This window comes from Stegostoma tigrinum, chromosome 8, assembly GCF_030684315.1.
Source record: "Stegostoma tigrinum isolate sSteTig4 chromosome 8, sSteTig4.hap1, whole genome shotgun sequence".
Classification (NCBI taxonomy): Eukaryota; Metazoa; Chordata; class Chondrichthyes; order Orectolobiformes; family Stegostomatidae; genus Stegostoma; species Stegostoma tigrinum.
In genome coordinates, this window is record NC_081361.1 from 90,858,385 (window position 1) to 90,883,206 (window position 24,822).

General features: G+C 41.3%; 1 protein-coding gene across 1 annotated transcript in view; it reads left to right on the plus strand.

The window, feature by feature from the left end:
- selenof (selenoprotein F) overlaps positions 1-24,164 on the plus strand; it is a 47,244-nt gene extending 23,080 nt beyond the window's left edge. The window contains exons 3-5 of the mRNA XM_048538932.2: positions 5,095-5,158; positions 16,076-16,125; positions 23,484-24,164. Of these exons, the coding sequence (XP_048394889.1) occupies positions 5,095-5,158; positions 16,076-16,125; positions 23,484-23,615 (246 nt within the window). The 3' untranslated portion in view covers positions 23,616-24,164. The remainder of the gene's footprint in view (positions 1-5,094; positions 5,159-16,075; positions 16,126-23,483) is intronic.
- The last annotated feature ends 658 nt before the right edge of the window (positions 24,165-24,822 follow it).

Consider the following 24,822-nt stretch of genomic DNA (forward strand, 5'->3'; position numbering starts at 1 on the left):
GTGTCTGTAAATGTGAACTGTACACTTGCATAGGATTGCAGCAGTTGTGCACAATCAAGTAGTGTATTTGTAGTAGTGGCTAATGCATTCTGGTAGTAGTATCAGTTAATTGACAAGTACAGATTCATTTTTTATTTTTATTTCAGTATATAAAAGCACTTTTCATTGTCAGTGAGTGATGTGGTGTAATCAGTGATTCTGTTTGTTTATTTGTGGAGTAAGGGCATCACCAATTAGGCTAGCATTTATTGCCTATCCCTGGTTGCCCTTGTTTACATTGCACTCCTGTTAGTTTACCTATTACAAGAATTCATGTTTAAATTTTTCAGTTGTACTCTTTTCTGCCCCTAATTATACTTAACTCCTACTTCATATTCTAGTTTTCTTCATAATTGGCAAAAATTGTGCAGTTATTCCTCCAGCTGGATACAGTAAACAGAATTTGGAGAAGCGAGACCTTTTTACTTATGTTTGCTGGTCCTGTTAGATGAGATTTTTTAAGTTTGTCTTAGAATAAAGTGAGCTTGGCATTCGAGTGGGAGTGATGTACAGACAGTATAGCAGCACTAATTTTTGAGTGGGAAACGGTGAATAGTGCTTTTAAGCTGAAATTTAATGTTTTTTTAATTGCTATAAAGTGGTAGTATAAGCAATCAATGAGAGGGAAACTGGCTAAATATGAATTTTATTGTTACTGACTGCTGACTCTAGTTGTAACAGGTATGTTGGTTTTTGATATCTGTTCCTGATGGAGCTGGGAGTACAGTATTTAGCTTGTGTATTTGGTGCGGCAACATAAAGGCTGGGAAGGAGCTACCAAGAGAGTAAATAGTGGTGGGCCAACACGAGTGGCACTTAAGGACCAGCATAAGTTTGCTGAATGGTCTGTATATTTTGGGAGCTGAGGAGGAAATTTTTTTAAAAACTGATGTTTCAGAGTACTGGAAAAATCCCTTTAAAGTGGCTAACAGACAGCTGAGGTACTAGTACAAGAGGGAGAGCCTCCCATTCCTGCAGATTGGTAACAGTTTCAGATCAGAAGGGACCTGTTCAAGATGCCTGGGATGCACCTCGAAAGACTTGGGCCGAAGTGGGAAAGATTTAAACTGAATTGCTGATCGCTGCTGTGTATCAGGATAGAGTGTGAATTGAGAAAGATAACGCATAGAGTGCAAGGCTAGACAAAAAGTGATGCGAGGTGGAATAGTTTAAGGACTGGAATGATCAGTGAAACTGAAGATAAATAGATAGATGTGGAATGCATTTGTCTATACAAGAATCTGATTGAATAAAGTTGGTGAGCTGAGCCCTCTTGGGATTTTGCTTAGTGATAGTGACAGAGAGCTACCTTTCTGATGCAGAAGGTTGGAAACTTTGTATTCCTGATTGCAACATATCTGAGAAAGATGCAGAAGGAAAGCTGAGTATTTTTCAAAGAAACTGGAGTGGAATAGCGCAGTTCAGGGGACTAGAGTCAGCACTGCCAGAAGTGTTACTCTGGGGGTACACGTTGTAGAGTATTAGTCAGAAAGAGATGGAGAAATAAAATTGCGGAAAGCTGCACAAACTGCTGAGTTGATGTATTGGATGTAGTTTTTATTTTAATGCTCTTGAAAAATAAGCATGGTGAAGTGCAAAAGAAAATTTCCTGAAAGGTATACAAGGGTATTTTCTTAGTCAGTGTTTCCAGCCCAAGAAGGACTGAATCTAGTTCCAGGAAATAAAATGAGATCTGTTTTAATGGGAAACAGCGCAAAATGGCAATCATGGTAACATTTTAAAATTTTGACTGCTTCAAATAAGATTGACTATTACCTTTTCAAGGCCAATTAGGTGGCCATTAAACACTGGCCTCATCAGCAACACGCAGCTCCTATGAATGAGAATATTAAAGGACAAAATAAAATCCGGTGTGAAAATACTTGAGAGGCAGTCTAAATTTAACGAGTTGAAAACGGACCTGACACTTTGGAACCCATATTGGGTAGGGCAAGTGCAACCTTTAGAAAGACTAGTTACGGACAAAGTGCCCCTTATTTGAGATTGGCTAGGTCAAGGCTGAACAGTAGGACAGAGATTTCCACTTTCCATTTGCAGTGTTTAGCTTTCCTTTATCTAGTTGTTCCCTTCAACAATCTGTTGAAATTGCACAATAATACTCAGTGGAGCTCAAAACCTCGACATTTGCATCTTCAAATAATTTGATTCCATTGTAATTGAATTATTGTTATAAATTGGAACAGTCTTGTATAGATTTCAGCCTGTATTGGCTGTAGTTTTGGAGAGAAGTGCAGCTGTCTCTTCAGAAGTTCATTGCAGATTCAGGGTTATCCAAGATGTATTTCATATATTGGGGGTTAAAGTTGAAGAGCTGGCGGCCTTATACTACCACTGTAGGATGATTGTTCTTCGGTGCGGGTTTGATAACTGATTCACAACTGATGCATTGTTTCTGAATATGCTCAGCATCTAGTGAGCTTCACAAATACCACTCTTGTACACACTAAGGAATGCAGCTGATTAAATTAGTCACTTGTATTTCAAATATAAGAACACCATTGAAATGTGTGTCATTATATAGCATGAAATCACCATCTGTTATAACACAGTTGGACTTTAATTGGGAGATATGAGTAACAATTCATATTTTTGAGAAATATGTTGCATTTGCTCAAAGTTGGTTGCTCAACCTTTAATGTTGGTGTAGAATTTTGACAAGTGACAAATTGCACTCTGGATTTCAAATGTCTTTTTAAAATGCTGTTAAACATTTTCTGTGGCTATAAAAGGCCATCAAGCACTAATTTAATGGTTATTTCCAGCATAGAGGTATTTTGCATTTGGCAACAGCCTATTTTAATATCCCAATTAATACAGCAGAATACCTTACAATCTTTGTAATTTTGTTTTTGTAGCTTAAGTAAGTAGTCAGCATTTCTCCTGTAAGGGAGTTAATTTCATGTATTGCCACATTGAAAAAATTATTGTCCCCTGGATAAACTTCCTGACATATGCACACTATCACCAAGCCTGCCTATTTCCAAACCCAAAGGTTTCCAATTTTGCCTTTTATTACCTCCCAAGCTTGATTTATTCCAGTATGCTCCTGACCAGCTTCCTATCTTCTGTACATTTTGAAGTACTTCAAAATTCTGTATGTCTTAATTCACATTAAGCCCTGTTTCCACTGATTTTTGTATATTGGCTTCTTTTGGAACAAAATCTTTAAAACCTTCACCCTGGTTTTCAAATTCTTCCATGGCCTTGTGCCTCCATTGATCACTTCTACATTGGTCATGCTGTCAGCTGCTAGGCCCAAAAAAACTTTGATACAAAACTTCTCAACCTCTTTTTCTATTATTTGGTGTTAATTTTTCTCTCATAACTCTCCAGTGAAGCATCCACTGGAGACTTCATTAAGTTTAAAAGTGTTATATGCATGCAAGTTGTTGTCCTTTATTTTCAGAGGTCCGTTATTACAACGTTGCCAAAGTGAGGGAAAAAAAATCAAAGTACTGACTTGAAGAATTGGTAATATGATGATAAGCACTGGCTACATGTTGTAGCCAATACACAAGTTTTTAGATAACCATAAATAATGGATAATACCAAGGCTTTTCCATTTGTTGAAATTGAATTTACTGTAATTTTATATTTTCTAGTATTTCTAATCTATTTTCCATGCTGCTTTTAAACCTGTTAGGAAAAGCATTCTAGATCAATTTTCTTTCTTTTGACAAGTACAGTTGGAATTTTGCCTACTTTGTGGCTTGGGAGACATCCATAGTGGAGCGTAGTCATAGAGGATAAGAAATGTCACTGGGATTTGAAGAAGCCAACATGAACAAAATAAATTGACAAAATGTATGCTGTTGCATGTTACCTATGTTCTATAATTGCTTTCAGTCACAGTCAAGAAATAGTTATTCAGTACCCATTAGTCAAGCAGTAAACTACAATGCAGATAACTTATGCTAGACAATAAATCCCTTAACTCTTGCCTTTGGGTGCTATGATCTTCAGAACTGGAACGTTTCAATGTGATACAGTACTCTCTTTCAGGCACAAGTCTTCCATATTGATGTTGCCTTGTCACAGTTTGTGCCACATATACATTTGAAGAGGATGTTGATCTGCACTTTTGACTTAGCCTGCAGATTTTCTGTGATGCAATGATAGTTACAAATCTGTCTGGCTCACTAACCAGAAGTGTACACTATACCTTTTTGTGTATATAAACATCAAATTCATTGGTTGTCGTAAATTTGCATATTTCTAAAAATATTGTTACTTTGTTTTGCCATCTGATTGAAGATTCATCCAATAAGGCAGTAGCTATAAGTAGCCTATCACAAGCACTTGGCCACAAAACTCAAATGTGATAAACCAGCAAATAAGATTAAGGCTTATGGACTGGTTAAACCCACAGGTCAGTGTGAACAATCCTGATTCCAAAGACTTGACACACAAATATTTGCTTAAAAATTTAACTCCCCTCTCCCACCCACCCACTTATTGTCATGAATTGTGAAATGTTGTTTTTCCATTTCTTCACAGATGTAGTTAGCAAAAGTTAGCCATAAGAAAAGAAACAGAAGACAATCTTAAAACTGGGCTAGCATAATCTGAACAGTAGATCATGATTTTGATCCTTTCTTGAAACTTGTTGCCCAGTGTCAAAAAACATGCCTACTTATTTTGATAGAGAGCGATCTCTCTATTAAAGTATTCCCTCCAGTTGGTCACCCAAAGGCATACTAGACTTTCATGTTCTGCAGTCCATCAGAGAAAAGCATTAGAAGAGGTCTGTTACTGAGCAGTGCTAAGCCTGACTTCATTATCTCATTATCGTAATCACAAATCTTAGAATACAACTTGACAAAGGAACCAAGCTTTGTAACTTGAAACACTGCCGTATGTTTTCTGGTACTATAATTGCAGCCCTAAAGGATGAATTTATAATTGGATAACACCAAACAGCGATTTTTTTTTTCAATATTTACATAATCTGTTTATTATGGAGATTAACAGAGGCCTGTGGCCTTTGTCATCAATTTAAATGTTTTGTTGACCACTATTTTGTCTTCCCGTCAGCTTTATGCTGGAGCTGTCCTCGAAGTATGTGGATGAAAATTGGGAAGGTTCCCCCAAGTCCAGGGTAAGTGAATAAGATCATATGTATTTTTGTTAATGAGTACTTATTTTACCTTTTTTGGTTTGTGTACTCAAGAAAACAACATTTCATCTTCCAAACTAAAGGGAATGATGTAAGTAAAACTCTCAACATTAAGCAGGAAGATTTTATTGGGTGGCTTATAAAGCTATGTAGGCACTCTTGAAATTGGTTTTATGCCATCTTGGTGCAGTGGCTGATTTGAAAGACTGTATTGTCTCAGGCCAGAGCACAGTTATCTACATTTGACATTCTTCAAGCCTTCAACACAATATTCATTCATCCATCCACCAACTCTATCAAGGCTGGTTATTCCACAACTGTTTTTCTGAGACTTTGTGCTGTTTGTATTATTTATACAAAGCAATGACTGTACTTCAGAATGGGAGGGGGAGTGGAAATGGTTTGCGACTGGGAGGCGCAGTTGTTTATTGCGAACCGAGCGAGGTGTTCTGCAAAGTGGTCCCCAAGCCTCCGCTTGGTTTCCCCAATGTAGAGAAAGCCACACCGGGTACAGTGGATGCAGTATACCACATTGGCAGATGTGCAGGTGAACCTCTGCTTAATGTGGAAAGTTATCTTGGGGCCTGGGATAGGGGTGAGGGGAGAGGTGTGGGGGCAAGTGTAGCATTTCCTGCGGTTGCAGGGGAAGGTGCCGGGTGTGGTGGGGTTGGAGGGCAGCGTGGAGCGAACAAGGGAGTCACAGTGGTCTCTCCAGAAAGCAGACAGGGGTGGGGATGGAAAAATGTCTTGGGTGGTGGGGTCGGATTGTAGATGGCGGAAGTGTCAGAGGATGATGCGTTGTATCCGGAGGTTGGTGGGGTGGTGTGTGAGAACGAGGGGGATCCTCTTTGGGCGGTTGTGGCGGGGGCGTGGTGTGAGGGATGTGTTGCGGGAGACACGGTCAAGGGCGTTCACGACTACTGTGGGGGGAAAGTTGCGGTCCTTGAAGAACTTGGACATCTGGGATGTGCGGGAGTGGAATGCCTCATCGTGGGAGCAGATGCGGCGGAGGCGGAGGAATTGGGAATATGGGATGGAATTTTTGCAGGGGGGTGGGAGGAGGTGTATTCTAGGTGGCTGTGGGAGTCGTTGGGCTTGAAATGGACATCAGTTACAAGCTGGTTGCCTGAGATGGAGACTGAGAGATCCAGGATCACCTTTGTCCCCTACAACCCGAACGGTCAGTCCTTAGTAAGGGGCTCATCTTTGTCCCCCTACAACCACACATCAACGAATACCAGTCACGATTGGACATAGAACAGTTTCTCCGCCGCCTTCGCCTCCACGCCTACTTCTTCAACCGGGAACCTAACCCTCCCTCCACTGACCCCTTCACCCGCTTCCAACACAAGTCCTCCTCCTGGACACCACCCCCAGGCCTCCTACCTTCCCTCGACCTCTTCATCTCTAACTGCCGTCGAGACATTAACCGCTTAAACCTCTCCACCCCTCTCACCCACTCCAACCTCTCCCCCACAGAACGGGCAGCCCTCTGCTCCAACCCCAACCTCACCATCAAACCTGCAGACAAGGCTGGCGCAGTGGTACTATGGCGCACTGACCTCTACATCGCCGAGGCCAAACGCCAACTCTCCGACACCACCTCCTACTGCCCCCTCGATCATGACCCCACACCCAAGCACCAAACCATCATCTCCAACACCATTCATGACCTCATCACCTCAGGGGTCCTCCCACCCACAGCCTCCAACCTCATTGTTCCCCAACCCCGCACGGCCCGTTTCTATCTCCTTCCCAAAATCCACAAACCTGCCTGCCCTGGTCGACCCATCGTCTCAGCCTGCTCCTGCCCCACCGAACTCATCTCCACCTATCTGGACTCCATTTCCTCCCCTTCGGTCCAGGAACTCCCTACCTATGGCCGTGACACCACCCATGCCCTCCACCTCCTCCAGGACTTCCAATTCCCTGGCCCCCAATACCTCATTTTCACCATGGACGTCCAGTCCCTATACACCTGTATTCCGCATGCAGATGGCCTCAAGGCCCTCCGCTTCTTCCTGTCCCGCAGGCCCGACCAGTCCCCCTCCGCCGACACCCTCATCCGCCTAGCCGAACTCGTCCTCACCCTCAACAACTTCTCTTTCGATTCCTCCCACTTCCTACAGACTGAGGGGGTGGCCATGGGCACCCGCATGTGCCCCAGCTATGCCTGCCTCTTTGTAGGTTACGTGGAACAGTCCCTCTTCTGCACCTACACAGGCCCCAAACCCCACCTCTTCCTCCGTTACATTGATGACTGTATCGGCGCCGCCTCTTGCTCCCCAGAGGAGCTCGAACAGTTCATCCACTTCACCAACACCTTCCACCCCAACCTTCAGTTCACCTGGGCCATCTCCAGCACATCCCTCGCCTTCCTGGATCTCTCAGTCTCCATCTCAGGCAACCAGCTTGTAACTGATGTCCATTTCAAGCCCACCGACTCCCACAGCTACCTAGAATACACCTCCTCCCACCCTCCTGCAAAAATTCCATCCCCTATTCCCAATTCCTCCGCCTCCGCCGCATCTGCTCCCACAATGAGGCATTCCACTCCCGCACATCCCAGATGTCCAAGTTTTTCACGGACCGCAACTTTCCCCCCACAGTGGTCGAGAACGCCCTTGACCGCGTCTCCCGCATTTCCCGCAACACATCCCTCACACCACGCCCCCGCCACAACCGCCCAAAGAGGATCCCCCTCGTTCTCACACACCACCCTACCAACCTCCGGATACAATGCATCATCCTCTGACACTTCCGCCATCTACAATCCGACCCCACCACCCAAGACATTTTTCCATCCCCACCCCTGTCTGCTTTCTGGAGAGATCACTCTCTCCGTGACTCCCTTGTTCGCTCCACACTGCCCTCCAACCCCACCACACCCGGCACTTTCCCCTGCAACCGCAGGAAATGCTACACTTGCCCCCACACCTCCTCCCTCACCCTTATCCCAGGCCCCAAGATGACTTTCCACATTGGCAGATGTGCAGGTGAACCTCTGCTTAATGTGGTATACTGCATCCACTGTACCTGGTGTGGCTTCCTCTACATTGGGGAAACCAAGCGGAGGCTTGGGAACCGCTTTGCAGAACACCTCCGCTCGGTTCGCAATAAACAACTGCACTTCCCAGTTGCAAACCATTTCCACTCCCCCTCCCATTCTTTAGATGACATGTCCATCATGGGCCTCCTACAGTGCCACAATGATGCCACCCAAAGGTTGCAGGAACAGCAACTCGTATTCCGCTTGGGAACCCTGCAGCCCAATGGTATCAATGTGGACTTCACCAGCTTCAAAATCTCCCCTTCCCCCACCGCATCCCAAAACCAGCCCAGCTCTTCCCCTCCACCCACTGCATCCCAAAACCAGTCCAACCTGTCTCTGCCTCCCTAACCTGTTCTTCCTCTCACCCATCCCTTCCTCCCACCCCAAGCCACACCTCCATCTCCTACCTACTAACCTCATCCCACCTCCTTGACTTGTCCGTCTTCCCTGGACTGACCTATCCCCTCCCTACCTCCCCACCTATACTCTCCTCTCCACCTATCTTCTTTTCTCTCCATCTTCGGTCCGCCTCCCCCTCTCTCCCTATTTATTCCAGAACCCTCACCCATCCCCCTCTCTGATGAAGGGTCTAGGCCCGAAACTTCAGCTTTTTTGCTCCTGAGATGCTGCTGGGCCTGCTGTGTTCATCCAGCCTCACATTTCATCATCTCACACATGGTTATAGAATTGATTAAAGGTTACACACTTTGCAGGAAAATCTTTCTTTCAATCAATCTTTGTTTGAGGTATAGTGCAAAAGTTCCTCAATAAAACTACTTCATCTTACTTGGGCCTGGGTTTTTTTTTTGCATTGTGAGAAAACTAGGATATATGAAGGTCAAACAAACAAACATCACTTCTTTTTTTTTTGTAGTGGTATTTTTAGATGGTATTGAGCTGTGTAACTATACGGTTCTTTCAGCATACATGCTGATTGTGATTTGATTTCAGTATGTTATGACTCTCACTGGGTTATTGTTTCCTGTAACATGCATACAGAATCAGAACATTGGTGTCTAAGTGGTGTGAGGTTATTGAATAATAGGGATTATACTAATTTTTGTAACTGACCTTGAAGACTGTCCTTTCCTATAATGCTGCATTGATCAGTTTTTGTTTAGCTTCAGTTGCAATATAAGGAAACTTGAATTTTTCAATTGTGTCGATGCAGTTGCACCAGCATTGTGAGAGCTGCTTTATTTAAAGTGGTGGTGTGGGGAGAGAAGGTAATTTTGGGCGGGTTTGATTTTTTAAGAACAAATAATAGTTGACTGAGGTGTCAGTGGGGGAGCACTTCGGTGCCAATGACCATAATTCTGTTAGTTTTTAAATAATGAGTGAAAGGATAGACCTGATCTAGAAGTTAAAGTTCTAAGTTGGAGGAAGGCCAATTTTGACAGTATTAGGCAAGAACTTTCAAAAGTTGATCTGGGGGCATTTGTTCACAGGAAAAGGGACAGGTGGAAAATTGGGAAGCCTTCAAAAATGAGATTGAGAATCCAGAGATAGTATGATCCTGTTAGGGTGAAGGACAAGGCTGGTACGTGTAGGGAATAATGGATAACTAGAGAAATTGAGGTTTCAGAAAAGAATAAGAAGGAAGCATATGTCTGATATAGCCAGCAGAGATCGAGTGAATCCCTAGAAGAGTATGTAGAGAGTAGGACTATACTAAGAAATCCGGAGGGTAAAAAGGGGACATGAGGTAGCTTTGGCAAATAGGGTTCAGGAGAATCCGAAGGGATTCTACAAATACACTTAGGACAAGAGTTACTAAGGACAGAATAGATCCCCTTAAAGACCACCAAGGCCTCCTCTTTGTGGTACCACAGGAGATGGGGGTGCTATTAAGCAAGTCCTTTGTATCAGTGTTTATCGTGGAGAAGGGTGTGGAAGACAGAGAGCTTGGGGAAATAAATAGCAACATCTTGGAAAAATGTCCAGATCACAGAGGTGGTGGTGCTGGATGTCATAAAATGGATAAAGGTGGATAAATCCCCAGGACCTGATCAGGTATACCCTAGAACTCTGGAAAGCTAAGGAAGTTAGCGAGTTTTGAGAAGATTTGTAGCTCAGGTTGAGGTTCTGGATGTGAGCTTGCTCGCTGAGCTGGAAGGTTAGTTTTCAGACGTTTCGTCACCATTCTAGGTAACATCATCAGTGAGCCTCCGACGAAGCGCTGGTGTTATGTCCCGCTTTCTATTTATCTGGTTAGGTTTCCTTGGGTTGGTGATGTCATTTCCTGTTCTTTTTCTCAGGGGATGGTAGATTGATTTGGAGCCAATGTGTTTGTTGATGGCGTTCCGGTTGGAATGCCATGCTTCTAGGAATTCTCGTGCGTGTCTCTGTTTGGCTTGTCCTAGGATGGATGTGTTGTCCCAATCAAAGTGGTGTCCTTCCTTATCTGTATGTAAGGATACGAGTGATAGTGGGTCATGTCGTTTTGTGGCTAGTTGATGTTCATGTATCCTGGTGGCTAGCTTTCTGCCAGTTTGTCCAATGTAGTGTTTGTCACAGTTCTTGCAAGATATTTTGTAGATGACGTTCGTTTTATTTGTTGTCTGTATAGGGTCTTTTAAGTTCATTAGCTGCTGTTTTAGTGGGTTTGTGGGCTACCCTGATGCCAAGAGGTCCGAGTAGCCTGGCAGTCATTTCGGAAATGTCTTTGATGTAGGGGAGAGTGGTTATGGTTTCTGAGCCCGTTTTGTCTGTTTGTTTGGATTTATTGCTGAGGAATCGGCAGACTGTGTTCATAGGGTACCCATTCTTTTTGAATACACTGTATAGGTGATTTTCCTCTGTGCTGCAGTGTGTGGTGGCTCATTGGAATAATGTTCTAATGCAGCTTTGTTTGTGGGTCCCATCCAGCTAAGGAAGTGTTTGCTGGGCCCCTTGCTGAGATATTTGTATAGCCACAGGTGAAGTGCCGAAAGACTGGAGGTTAGCTAATGTGGTGCCAGTATTTAAGAAAGATGATGAAGAAAAGCCAGGGAACTATACACAGGTGAGCCTGACATCGCTAGTGGGCAAGTTTGTTGGAGGGAATCCGGAGGGACAGGATTTCCATGTATTTGGAAAGGCAAGGACGGATTGGGGGCGTCAACATGGCTTTATGCATAGCAAGTCAAGTCTCACCAACTTAATTAAGCTTTGTTACTACTTCAGCAAGGGAATTGATGAGGGCAGAGCAGTGGACATGATCTATATGGACATTAATAAGGCATCCAACAAGTTTCCTCATGGTAGCCTGGTTAGCATTGGTTAGATCATAGAGAATGGAGGGAGAACTGGCTCAAAGGCAGATGACAGAGTGGTTGTGGAGGGTTACTTTTCCGACTGGAGGCCTGTGACCAGTGGTGGGTCACAAGGATCAGTGCCAGGTCTGTTGCTTTTCTTCATTTGTGCAAATGTTTTGGATATGAACAGAGGAGGTATAGTTTGGTTTTCAGATGATGACCCCAAAATTGGAGGCGTAGTGGACAGCAACAAAGACTGCCTCGGAGTACAATGGGACCTTGATCGGTTGGGCCAATGGACGAAGGAATTGCAGATGGAGTTTAGTTTAGATAAGTGTGAGATGCTACATTTTGGAAAGGCAAATCAGGGCAGGTCTTTTACACTTAATGGTGAGGTCCTGGGGAGTGTTGCTGAACAGAGACCTTGGAATGCAGGTTCATAGTTCCTTGAAAGTAGACTCTCAAACAGATAGGTTAGTGAAGAAGGCATTTGGTATGCTTGCCTTATTGGTCAGTGCAGTGAGTATAGGAGTTGGGAGGTCGTGTTGCAGCTGTACAGGCCATTGGTTAGGCCACTTTTGGAATACTGCATACAGTTCTGGTCATTTTGCTAAAGGAAGGATGTTGTGAAACTTGAAAGGGTTCAGAAAAAATGATTTATATGGATGTTGCTAAGGTTGGAGGTTTTGATCTATATGGTGGGAGCTGAATAGACTGGGGCTATTTTCCTGGGAGCATCAGAGGCTGAGAGGTGATCTTAAACAAGAAGCTTATAAAATCATGAGGGGCATGGATAGGGTAAATAGACAAGCTATTTGCCCCAGGGTGGGGAGTCCAAAACTGGAGGGCATCGGTTTAAGGTGAGAGGGGAAAGATTTAAAAGGGATCTAAGGGGCAGCATTTTTACACAGAGGGTGATGCGTGTATGGAATGAGCTGCTAGAGGAAGTGATGGAGACTGGTACAATTACAACATTTAAAAGGCATCTGGATGGGCACATGAGTAGAAAGGGTTTGGGGGGATATAGGCCAAATGCTGGCAAACAGGATTAGATTCATTAGGATATCTGGTCGGCATGGACAAGTTGGATCAAAGGGTCTGTTTCTGTGCTGTGTATCTCTGACTCTAAAGTTTAACTGATCTTCATCTTTTAATGAAAGCAGTTCCTATTCAAAACCGCTTTAAATTATATTTCTGGATTGAGAGTCCCTTTTTTTTTAGTTGCAAGGTATTGTTGTAACTTTTTTTGTCTTTTGGGATGCATTACAAATATTTGTCATATCACAGTACTTCCATCCTCATTGTCTGGAACTATGGAACTGAGCATTGATTAGTATAATGTCAATTCTGATGCAGTTAGTATATTCCGCTACTTTGTGATGTTAATGATCCTGCCCTACCACAAAGCATAAAGTAAGGTGCAAGGTATCCTTGGTGAAAGTTTTCAGCTGCTAGCATAGCTTCTGTTGTGTGTATGTTTCACATATACCTTCAATTTGGCAGCACCTTTTGATTCTGAGCTGATTCTAAGCATGCAGGGATAACTAACCAAAGTCCATATCTGCTATCTGCAAGGCATAACTGATTTTGCAAACTAATGGCATGCAATTGAGTTTGAATGGCATTTCGGGAACTGCCTTCATCTTCCATGCACTAATAACAAGTCCCCCACCAGCAGAAGGTGAAAATGGATCCATCATTTGCTGAAAATTAACCTCAACTTTACTACAAAGGCACAGCCGTAAATGTACAGCCAATATTATAATAAACTTCTTGAGAGATTATAGTTGATGCTCGATGTCTCAATTGATTAAACAATTTTAATCTTGTATCTCAACTCCTACCTGAAGATCTGGCTTTTGAAATTGTGAATGCAGGAGACCCCCAGTGTACATCCTTGTTTCACGCCATTCAAAACAGGGAAGCATATACTTTGCCATATATTGTGAAACTGTTTCAGAATTGACAGATTGTGTGGCAGCAAAATTTCTTCTATCGATCTGGTGTTTGAGCCAATTAATCCTTATCCTGGAGGCCCTATGATACTCCTCCCCACCCACTCACCCAATCAGACTAGACCAAAAAGCTTGTGCAGAAGTTGGATACTCTACATCCAATCTTGTAAATCTCCCCAAGATTGCTGTAATTGAACACTTTTGCCAGTCCATTTAGACCATCTCTCTCGTTGCCCCATTACTGAAGGAATATCAAGATGGTAACATGGGCACCAAGCAGGATGTGGTTTTGCTCCCTCAACTATAAACAACTCTTTAGTGAAAGCACTTGCCCTATGGGGCTGATGTATCTTAATTATCAATGATCTCCTAATTCAAATCTTTACTGATATTGTGATTTGAGTTTCATGACCAAGATCTATGTAATTTTCTTCAACCAACCAAGGCAGCAAATAATAATAATATCATGTTCATTTCTGTTCCTGTCAAACAGAAGTCAGGTGAATTCATCACTTTCATTAGAACAATCTGTGCACCATGCTTGGAAAAGTTTGATAAAACTCCCTTACATGTACAGTAATGATAGTGTTGTAATTGGAGGATATGGTGCATATTAACTTTAATGTCTGCCTCACATTTCTGAATTTCCTTTATTTTGAGATTTTATTTTCGATCATTACTGAATCTGACTCAAAGCAGACTTCCCAGGCAAATGGTTTTTCTGTGTCTATGGTGTGTCTTTACAATTATTTTCAGTCATTTCATGTCATGTAAATATAGTAAAAGTGGCATAGAATGTAATCTAATTGATTTTTAAAAATCCACCCCTTCAATTTGCTGCAAACTTTGCCTGTGTTCTCCTTTGTTTGTTTTGTGCACGCTTATTTTTAAGCCCATTTGAAACTAGTTAAAACAATTAATTTTTCTGAAGCCAGTTTAACTTGTGCAGGGTAGTCAAGGAGCAAATGAATATCTCCCATGGGAAGCTACATTGGCTTTGCTTCGAAACTGTAAAAGTAAATAGTTAGACTTTGAATAGATCCAATCCTTTGACTTTAATTGAATTTAAAATTTATTGTTGGATTAATATGCACTCTTAAACTGCCAGAGTGTGTTGATGCAACCCCATCTCCACTTAGCTCGCTGTCACATTTTTAATTGTTTAAGCAAAATGTAAATTCAGGTGCTGATGCGGTAACAGTATCCAAGATGACATTGATTTAGAGTGAAAATATTAGTATTTGGAGAAAGACCAGCTCATCAACTAATAGTTTAAATTGCAACATTTTTTGTAATAGTTTGCAGTTTCATATATTTTGGAATTCTCACCCACAATAAGCACTAGGTGCTATTTTAATTAATTGAAATCTGAGTTTGAAAGATTGTCTTGCATCTTTTTTTCCCTCCACAAGTTTCCTAATTATATTGCAGCACTAGGTACTGATTCCGGTGTCTAGCTGAAGTTTCCAATTTTTTAATATGCAGGATGACTTCTGTAGAAAATGAGTCCACCTGTTTATCAAGATTAGTAGTGGTGTTCCTCTTCCTTTTACTGGGAACCAACGGTTATGAAGCATCTCAAGTCTTCAACCAAAATGCACGATTAATCTGTCAGCAACTCACTTTTTGGTTTTCGTGAAAATAAAGTGTGAAGTTGGATGAACACAACAGGCCAAGCAGCATCTCAGGAGCACAAAAGCTGACGTTTCGGGCCTAGACCCTTCTTCAGAGAGCCTGAGCCTTTGTGCTGCTGAGATATTGCTTGGCCTGCTGTGTTCATCCAGCTTTACACTTTATTATCTTGGATTCTCCAGCATCTGCAGTTCCCATTATCATTGGTTTTCATGAAGTTGCGCTGGCTTGAAATTATTAATGTATATTTTTCATCTGGAGCCCTTGATTTGTATTCTATCTGCGTGTTAAATGTATTGCAAGATAAAGTGATTATCACAAGAGCTGAGTAAGGAAGACCGTTTGATCCTTTCAGGGAAAATTATAATTTAATTCTTCGTAATGAGCAATTCACTTCCTGCCTTTTCACAACCCTATCTTCAACTCATGAACTTCTCCCCTGAAATGTCTTGTAATTGAGTCATCCTTCCAAATTGTCAGGGCCACCCCAACAATTGAGTTTGGTTGAGTTTAAGTAGTATCGATGGACCAGTGTGTGCTGTTAAGTTTAATTTTCAGTGAATATTAGCATGACCTTAACTCTACTTGGAATGTTACTTCCTTAAAACTTGCCTTTTGTATTGTGGCTCAGCACTGTTTGTCACTGCAATGCCCTGAGCATTATGCTCTTGAATGTGAATACCAGTTAAAATGGTAAATGTTTCTAAATTTGCATGTGATTTGTGAGTACCCGTGTGAAGTCTGGTATTGTGTATTCTGCAAGCAACCTCAACCGTTCGCATATTATTCGGGTTTCCACAGTTGAATTATATTGCAACTCTACCATGCTGTAAAGGAAGGAAATGGGCCATAATACATAATATGGATTGAATTGTATTTTGCAGTTACTGTTTATATTTTGCATTTAAAACAATAAACTATTAACTTGCAGTATGTGATTTAACTTGTTATTATCATGTAATGATTTTTGAAAGCCTTTATGCATACAAAATTCTATCAACACTTTTTTTAAATTCCTCTCCAGCTTTTGTCAGAAGTGATAAGCCCAAGATGTTCAAAGGCCTTCAGATCAAGGTAACAATGTCTAAAACTGAAAATTGTATACATATGACAGTCTGTATTTTAAGGGCTTACCAAAAGAGAGTGGATGCTGGAAATCCAAAATAAAGTATGAAAAGGTGGAAAAGCTCAGCAGGTCTGCCAGCTTCCCAGAAAAAAAGTTAGTTTCAAATCTGATAACTCCTCTTCAAGGCGGGTTCAGTTCGATCAGACTCAAAATATTGGCTCTACCTTTTTTATTCGCTCCACAGATTTTGCCAAGATTTCTGTTAAGTTTCTCTAGCATTTTCTGTTGTATTTTAGGGCTTACCCCATTGTCATAGGGTGTCAGAACAGAATAATCGAATTGATAGTTGTCTATTGATGAGGGACTGGCAAGAAACAGACTTAAAGTAAGATGAAATGCCTTTGTCTTTATTTCAAGATTTTGGGACATAGTGTGTCACCTGTTTATTTTCACATGACTGGTATTAACCTCATGACAGTACCATGTTGATAAATGAGACCTAGCCTAGGTAAATGTGGTCAACTGAACTCAGTATTATTTCCATATTTCTTGGTTTCTTACAATGGTTTTTTTTTGTTAATTCACTTCATGATTGTTGCAATTATAAGATCTTAGAAAACGTCACGAATAATGACTTGGAATATTTCATTTTCTCACACAAAGGTCAGATAGGAGTATGTACAAACGACAGCTTTATAGTCCACAATTCCCATTTCTCTGCAGAATCTTGAGGCTAAATAACTTCAAACTATGATCCAGTTAAATTCTGATAATAAGGCCATGAGACACTGGCTTAAACTAGGGCAATCAATATTCTGACTTGCAACTACATATCGTCACTCACTCGCTGCACTGGTGCTCTCCTAAAAGCAGTGTGGGCAGAGGTGCAGCTTGCTACCATTGTCTTGAACTCAATTCAGAATGCAAAACAAGTATTGGCAATGCCCGCAACCCACAAATGAATACAACACATCAAGTGAAGTACACAAGGTTGATGTTTAGTTTATACGTCTCTGACTGTCCTAGTTACTGTATCTGCAGTGGAATCAAAAGCGTAAAGTCCACACTAGGAACATAAATTAAAGGGAATGTGTGCAGGTTAGGTGCATTGGCCATGCTAAATTGCACATGGTATTCAGGGATATGTAGATTAGGTGGGTTAGCCATGGGAAATGCAGTGTTACAGGGAAAACGTAGGGGCATGGGTCTGGGTGGGGTGTTCTTCGGAGAGTCGGTGTGGACTTGTTGGGCCAAATGGCCTGTTTCTACATTGTCGGGGTTTTATAATTCTGTTTCAAAAGCAGGCTCGCAGGCAAAAAAAATGCTTTGACAAGTGTACCTGGAATTCTAGTTATTCATTCCTTTCTTTTTAAAAAAAAAATTTCTACAAATGTAGATTAAGCACTCCTTGCAAGAAAGGATAATGGAGTCACAGATAAGTGTCAATATAAATTTACTGGATGACAGGCAGCACGGTGGCTCAGTGGTTAGCACAGCAGCCTCAGGTGGTGCCAGGGACCCAGATTCGATTTCGTCCTTGGGTGACTGCATGGAGTTTGCACGTTCTCCCCATGTCTGTGTGGGTTTCCTCCGGGTGCTCTGGTTTCCTCCCACAGTCCAAAGATGAGTGGGATAGGTGGGTTGACCATCCTAAATTGCCCATGGTGTCCAGGGATATTTGGGTTAGGTGGGTTAGACATGGGAAATGCAGGGGTAGGGGAATGGATCTGGTTGGGATGCTTTTTGGAGGGATGGTACGGACTTATTGGGCCGAATGGACTGTTTACACACTGTAGGGACTCTATAGGTTGCTATGATGATATCTGTATGCCTTTAATATAATCATATGGGTGATTTCAACTGCTTTAACTATTCACTTGAATGAAGATTTCAGAATTTAATAAAAATGTTCATAAATTGGGAAATTCTTGTGCAAAAGACTATTTTAAAATAGGCATAGTACAATTGCAACCAGCTTTGAAAGCTGAATCAATCAAAGATGAAGTAAGGACTTGAAATCTGGTAAATATATTGGAAAAAAGCAGGGGGTGGGATTGGATGAAATGGTTACCATATAAAGCCATCATAGACCTGAATTGGCTGTGCCAGCGGAAAGCTTCACTGATGCTGAAATTGCCAACCATGTAACTTAGTTTTCCTGAGTAATGTGTGAAATTGCTTTAAGGTAAAGAGACTGTGATAACTCTTCTACTCTGGCAAAGGATTCAGCCTCATGATGATCAAATCTTTTCTCACTGTCTGTTACCTGAAGATTAAGCAGTTTGTGACAAGAATCTAGTGTGGATTCATTTGAGACCACAAAAAATAGGAACTAGCTGAGCCATTCAGTCCCTTGAGCCTACTTTACCGTTCTATACCATCATGGCTGATCCAACCATCCTAACATCCACTTTCCTGCCCTTTCCCCATAATCTTTGATTGCCCTACTGAGCAAGAATCTCTCTATATCAGCCTTAAATATACACAGGGACTCTCTCTGGCAAGGAGTTCCAAAAACACTTAACCCTCTGGCAGAGGAAGATCCTCCTCATCTCAGTCTTTAATGGGCACCCCTTTATTCTGAGACTCTCCTAATTCTGAGATTTTGCCACACTTGAGGAAAATGCCTTGTGTAACTGCAAGAAGGTGTTTGGTATAGTTTCGGAGCTACTGGCCTTTTGCTTCTCTGACCTGACTTTGAATCCAGCCTGATTTATTTAAACACAGTTCTTATCTATGGCTATTTGCATGGTCATTGTCCAATTGAAGCTGACATGGGTAAAATGACGTGACTGCCCAACTAGTTGTTTCTCTCTAAATCCATTGGATAGCTGTTGTGGAAAGTGTGATGCTGGGATCCTTTTGACTGGGTCTGAAGTAGAGCAAATGTTTGCTCTGTGACTACGTCTGACCTGATACTGACACACTGTATAGAAGTAATCAGACTTCTTCTCGATGTACCTTTTTTGTATGTTGACAAGAATATAGAAACAATACTTAAAATTAATTTGAGAAGATCTAAACTTGAGACAATGATCAGCTTGATGGTATTTATGAAAATGAAGTTCTGAGGAAGGGTGTTGTGATCAGAGATAATGGGAACTGCAGATGTTGGAGAATCTCTGATGAGCTCTTTGATGAAGGGTCTAGGCCTGAAACGTCAGCTTTTGTGCTCCTAAGATGCTGCTTGGCCTGCTGTGTTCATCCAGCTCCACACTTTGTTGTTCTGAGGAAGGGTCACCGGACCCGAAATGTTAACTCTTCTTTTCTCCTCCACAGATGCTGCCAGACAGGCTGAGCTTTTCCAGCAAATTTTTGTTCTTGTATCTTTTTGTAAAAGTATTTCTGTAATCATTCTAATCTTCCCTTGCATTGCTTTCTGGATTGCTACCATTACAATATCACCCAGATTGTGGTGACGGGTTCTATTGATAGTTTTAATCACAGATTTGTAACCTCTGGTCATGGAGATTCTCTTTGCCACATTTCTCAACAAAGGTTTTCTCTACCTGTTCCAAATTCCCTACTTAGGGCGCAATCCAAAAAGTAACGCTAACTTCTAGATCCCTCTTGAGGAATATGGAAAGCTTTTGTCTCACGGCTTTTTTTTTTAAGTGGTTAACAATATTAAGAGTTTTTGCATTAGGTTTGCTTCATTGAATTCATGATCTCAATGAGATTTCTTCACAAAGTCTTCATAAATCCTCTCAGTTGAGTCAGCTGCCAGAAATGACAGTTCTGTGAGCTGCATGAGTTGAAGTTTTATGCAGCAAATAATCAGAATTGGCATATCCAAACTAAGTGATAAACTATTTCATTGTCTCAGAATATACACTGGCCTGTCTGTGTTCCTGTGTCAACTAAGTACACTATTCATTGCTCACATAAGAGTATTCTTATAACTAACTAAGTTTAATTCAGTCATTTATAGAACATGTAGTAAGATCTGAGTTGTTGAAGTCAGTCCAAATGGCACAGCTGCTTTGAATCAGATTACAAAGCCTCGTTTATACTTGTCCTTGTTCCAAAATTAGTGAAAGACCTCAAAAATCTCATCTGAAGTAACATTCTGTATTTAGATTTATGCCTCTGGGGCTCATGTTTATACATGAAATCTGATATCTTGCATATTTCAACAGTCTGTTTCATCAGTGAAAGCCCCGACTTGTGATTGCTGCGCATCTTTTACAGCTTATAATGTTCCAGAGCTTTTTACTTTTAAAAACATATTTCACACAACTGCTACCTAAGGGGACACCAGCCCCAGTAAATGCACAGTGAAAAGTAACTAGACAATCTGTGATCCTGTTAGCTGACAGATAAACATTGCCTTGGACAATCGGGACAGCTTTCTCTTCAGATAGTTCAGTGGGATCTTTTTGTACCAACTTGAGAGGGAAATGGGCTTTGGGTTACTTTTTTGGCCTAAAGTTGGTGGTACTCTTAGTATAGCACTAAATGCCACTCTGGATTATCTTGTCCATTCTCTGCTAGGTGTTGAACCTATGCTTCTGACTTAAGTGGTATTGCCACTTTGCCACAAATAACACTAATGAAAATATAAAGGCACTCCATTTAGCTTGAATAGAGAAACTTCACTAAGAACTAGTTAACAACAGCTTGTTATAACTGCCTCATATGTCTATACTTGCGAAACAAGGGAATTCTGATCAAAAGAAATGTCCACCACCTCATCTTTTTTGCTCCTGTGAGGAATATCTTTAGAATCTGGAGCTCCATTATTGCCTCAGAGATAATGGAAACTGCAGATGCTGGAGAATCCGAGATAACCAAGTGTGGAGCTGGATGAACATAGCAGGTCAAGCAGCATCTTAGGAGCACAAAAGCTGACGTTTCGGGCCTAGACCCTTCATCAGAAAAGGGGGAGGGGGAGAGGGTTCTGAAATAATTCTCCTCTATCCATCTTCGATCCGCCTCCCCGTCTTTCTCTATTTATTTCAGAATCCTCTTTTCCCTCCCCCTTTTTCTGATGAAGGGTCTAGGCCCAAAACATCAGCTTTTGTGCTCCCAAGATGCTGCTTGGCCTGCTGTGTTCATACAGCTCCACACATTGTTAGCTCCATTATTGCCCGTTGGATCATATAGTTTAGAAACTTATTTGGGAGGAAAGCAATTCATTTCTCTTGTTGTGAGATAGAGCGATTTATTGCCAGTGTTTTGGCATGAGCTTGGATTCTTGAAGTTGTGAGATGGATGAGTATGTCTGTATTTGAAGATAACAGTTGATTTCCTGAATACCACCACCATTCTCCCTACCCCCATCCCAATTCCATGTGATGAAGATACCCAGGGACTCAAAGAATTTTCCCTTTCGAACAATTCCAGCATAGCCTAAATGAATCTGGAAGTACATGTTAAGTTGGGAAGTCATTGCAAAATCTAGATAGTGAGATATGTTGATCAGCATTCCTGAAGAAAGAGATTAAAAGAATAAAGTTATCTTGGATTAAGAAGTTGTTGTTAATCCTGGATTGGAGATTTGGGATGCTATTCTTTTAAAAAAGAAAAGAGAATTGAAGCTGCAGCAGGGATATTGGTTTACTCAGCATAATGATTCAATGTTGTCCATATTTCCAGCAGATGAATTTTAATCACTTTTTAAGCCCATCAGAGTATTAAAACAAAACTCACTCGCTCACTGTCTCTGGGAAATAAGCTTGGCCAGACCTTGCTAACAGCGCATAATTGGATGTTCTTGGAATTGCAGCAATGTTTGTAAACTGTATTGTACAGGAGTTATTGCAATGTTTTTGTTTAAAAAGCAGTTGAATCTGTTCTTTTTCCTTTTTTTAATCTTCGCTTTTCATAGAATCATAGAATCCCTACAGTGTGGAAACTGGCCCTTCAGCCTAACAAGTCCACACTGACCCTTGGAGCATCCTGCCCAGACCCAGACCCATCCCCTTACAACCCACCTAAGCTACACGTCCCTGAACACTGCGGGCAATTTAGTGTGGCCAATCCACCTAACCTGCACATCTTTGGACTGTGGGAGGAAACCGGTGCAAACCCACACAGACACTGGAAGAATGTCTCTGTGGAGTTTGCACGGTCACCTGAGGCTGGAATTGAACCCAGGTCCCTGGCGCTAACCACTGAGCCACTGTGCTGCCCCACTTTTGTTAATAAACCTCACTTTACTGCTTGAAAACAGACTGAACGATTGTATGCTTATGTTGTAGTAAAAGATCACTTCAGTAAAAAGAAAGTTTTATGAACGATCTATCCAGGCAGGTTAGGAATCTGCCGTAGTCATAGAGGTCAGTGGCACAGAAAAAGGCCCTTCGGCCATCAAATTTGTCTTGGTCAAATCAAGCACCTAATTGTTCTGATCCAGTTTGATATTTTACTTCTGAGGGAGGGCCATCGGACCTGAAATGTTAACTCTGATTTCTCTTCACAGATGCTGCCAGACCTGCTGAGATTTTCCAGCAATTTCTATCTTTATGATATTTTGCTTGTCTGTACTAATATCAACTGGGCATTCTCCCCACCACTGCCCCCTCCATTTGGCTTACAGGAGAACAGAGGTTCTGCGCAGTTTAGGAGATTGCTAATGTATGAAATTTTAAAAATAAATCCCTGTCTATTGAGAAAATTCCAAGTGATACAAGGTCTCCTTTCGTTCAGAGTTCAGATCATGTGAACTTGATGAACCAGTTTAGTGAGTTTCGACGGTGGCAAGTTAAAATCGTAGCAACTCGACCCAGGGTCTAGTATTAGTCATTACTTCTATTCAATGAATTCTAATTATAGTAGTACCTGCGACCAGTTTGTCAGGGAAGGAAGGGAGAAATGGAATGTGCATAAATTGCCTTGGAAGTGAACTGAAGGAACTGATGCAGCCAGGTAATGCTAATTATTGCAGTAAAAAGCACTTGGCCAGAGCTTGGAGAAATTGATGTTGAATGGCAGTGCAGATGTAAAATTGCTTCTTTCAAAATGTTCACTTCCATTTTAGCAATCCAGTACACTTTGAAACCAATACCATTTTTGTTAAATGCCTACATTTGTTCCTTTATTAGAAAGTCAGGAAGAAGTAGTTTGTAAACCACTTATCAATGTTCCCTCCAAAAATAGCAGTAGAAAAATCAGGTACAAAAACAAAGTTGCTGGAAAAGCTCAGCAGGCCTGGCAGCATCTGTGAAGGAGAAAACACTTAACGTTTCGGGTCCGATGACCCTTCCTCTGTAGAAAAATCAATACAAGCATGCATTTGTACAGAGTCCTTTTATTCAACTTTTAAGTAATTTTGAATAATAAATAAGGGGCATTTTGTTTGCAGCATGTTTATAACTGATTTTTAAAATACCTAAGTTATATTCTGTTGTTTGCCTCTTTCTAGTATGTACGTGGTTCTGACCCTGTGCTAAAGCTTTTGGACGACAAAGGGAACATTGCAGAAGAACTGAGCATTCTCAAATGGAACACAGATAGTGTGGAAGAATTTCTTAGTGAAAAGTTGGAACGCTTATAAATTGCATAGTACAATTTTCTTGCAGTTTGCTAAGTTATCATTTATATACAGGACTATGCTAATACCTGAATACCTGAAAACCTCCCTTGTAATGCCAGTGAAAGTGATGACAAATTGATCAATATAGATCATGTTATGTTTTGGAATGAATTGAGCTGTTACTTGAAATATGTTTACTATCAAAAGAATTATTTGGAATTGGATGGTCCATTCTGTCACACTATCACAATTTTTATGATTGAAAATATTTTTTTCTTTGAAACAGATTTTGATGTTCTGCATAATTTCACTTCTTTTGAGCCCATTCTAAAATTTTCTATTAAATGTAGATGGCTTTTGTTGGCTGTACTTAGACAGTGCCTACTGATTACAGCAGTGGATATGATGCATTAAGTATTTGTTCTTTTGTGAAGGCTGCACAGGAAACCTTTTTAAGGATATGTATAGCCTGATGTCTTGTGCATTTACTGATGTTTCTGCTCTGCTGTAATACAAGTGGGTTGGAAAGATGATCTTGTTACATTTGGAATAATAAAAGTTATTTCTGAAGCTTTGTTTTAATTTATTAATGGAAGTTGACTAGCTGTGTTACACTGGCAATGCCAGTTTTGTTTTCCTGCACACTACAATGCCATGTAGAATTAACTGAGGAAATACCTACAGAACTATTGATCAGTACAAGATTCCTACATACGGTCTGTTTATAGACCAAAATTATGTCGCTTGCAGTAAAATTTGAAAAAATTGAAAAAAAATTATCGACTATATTAATCCAGAAATTCAGCTAATGACAAATCCTACCATGGTGGGATTGGAATTGATTTTTTTTTTAATTTAAAAAAAATGTTTTAAATATACAAAATCTGGAATTAACTGACAGTGATTCATTCCCAACTATCGGAAAGACACATCTAGCTTGCTAATGCCCTTCGAATGGTTGACTCTCCGGCCTAGCAAGCCGTTCCAGTTTTACCAATCACTCTGAAGTCTCAACAGACCATCTGGCATTGACTAAGGCACTGGAAAAGACTGTGGCACAAACAGCTCTGATGACCCTGCAAAGTCCTCCTTACTAACATTTTGAAGGCTGTTGACATATGGGACAGCTGTCTCACAGACTATTCGAGCCTGGCTCTAGGTCACAGCCATGACTGTCACCATCCCTGGATATGTCCTCACCCACTAGCAGGATAGATTCAGCAGAGGT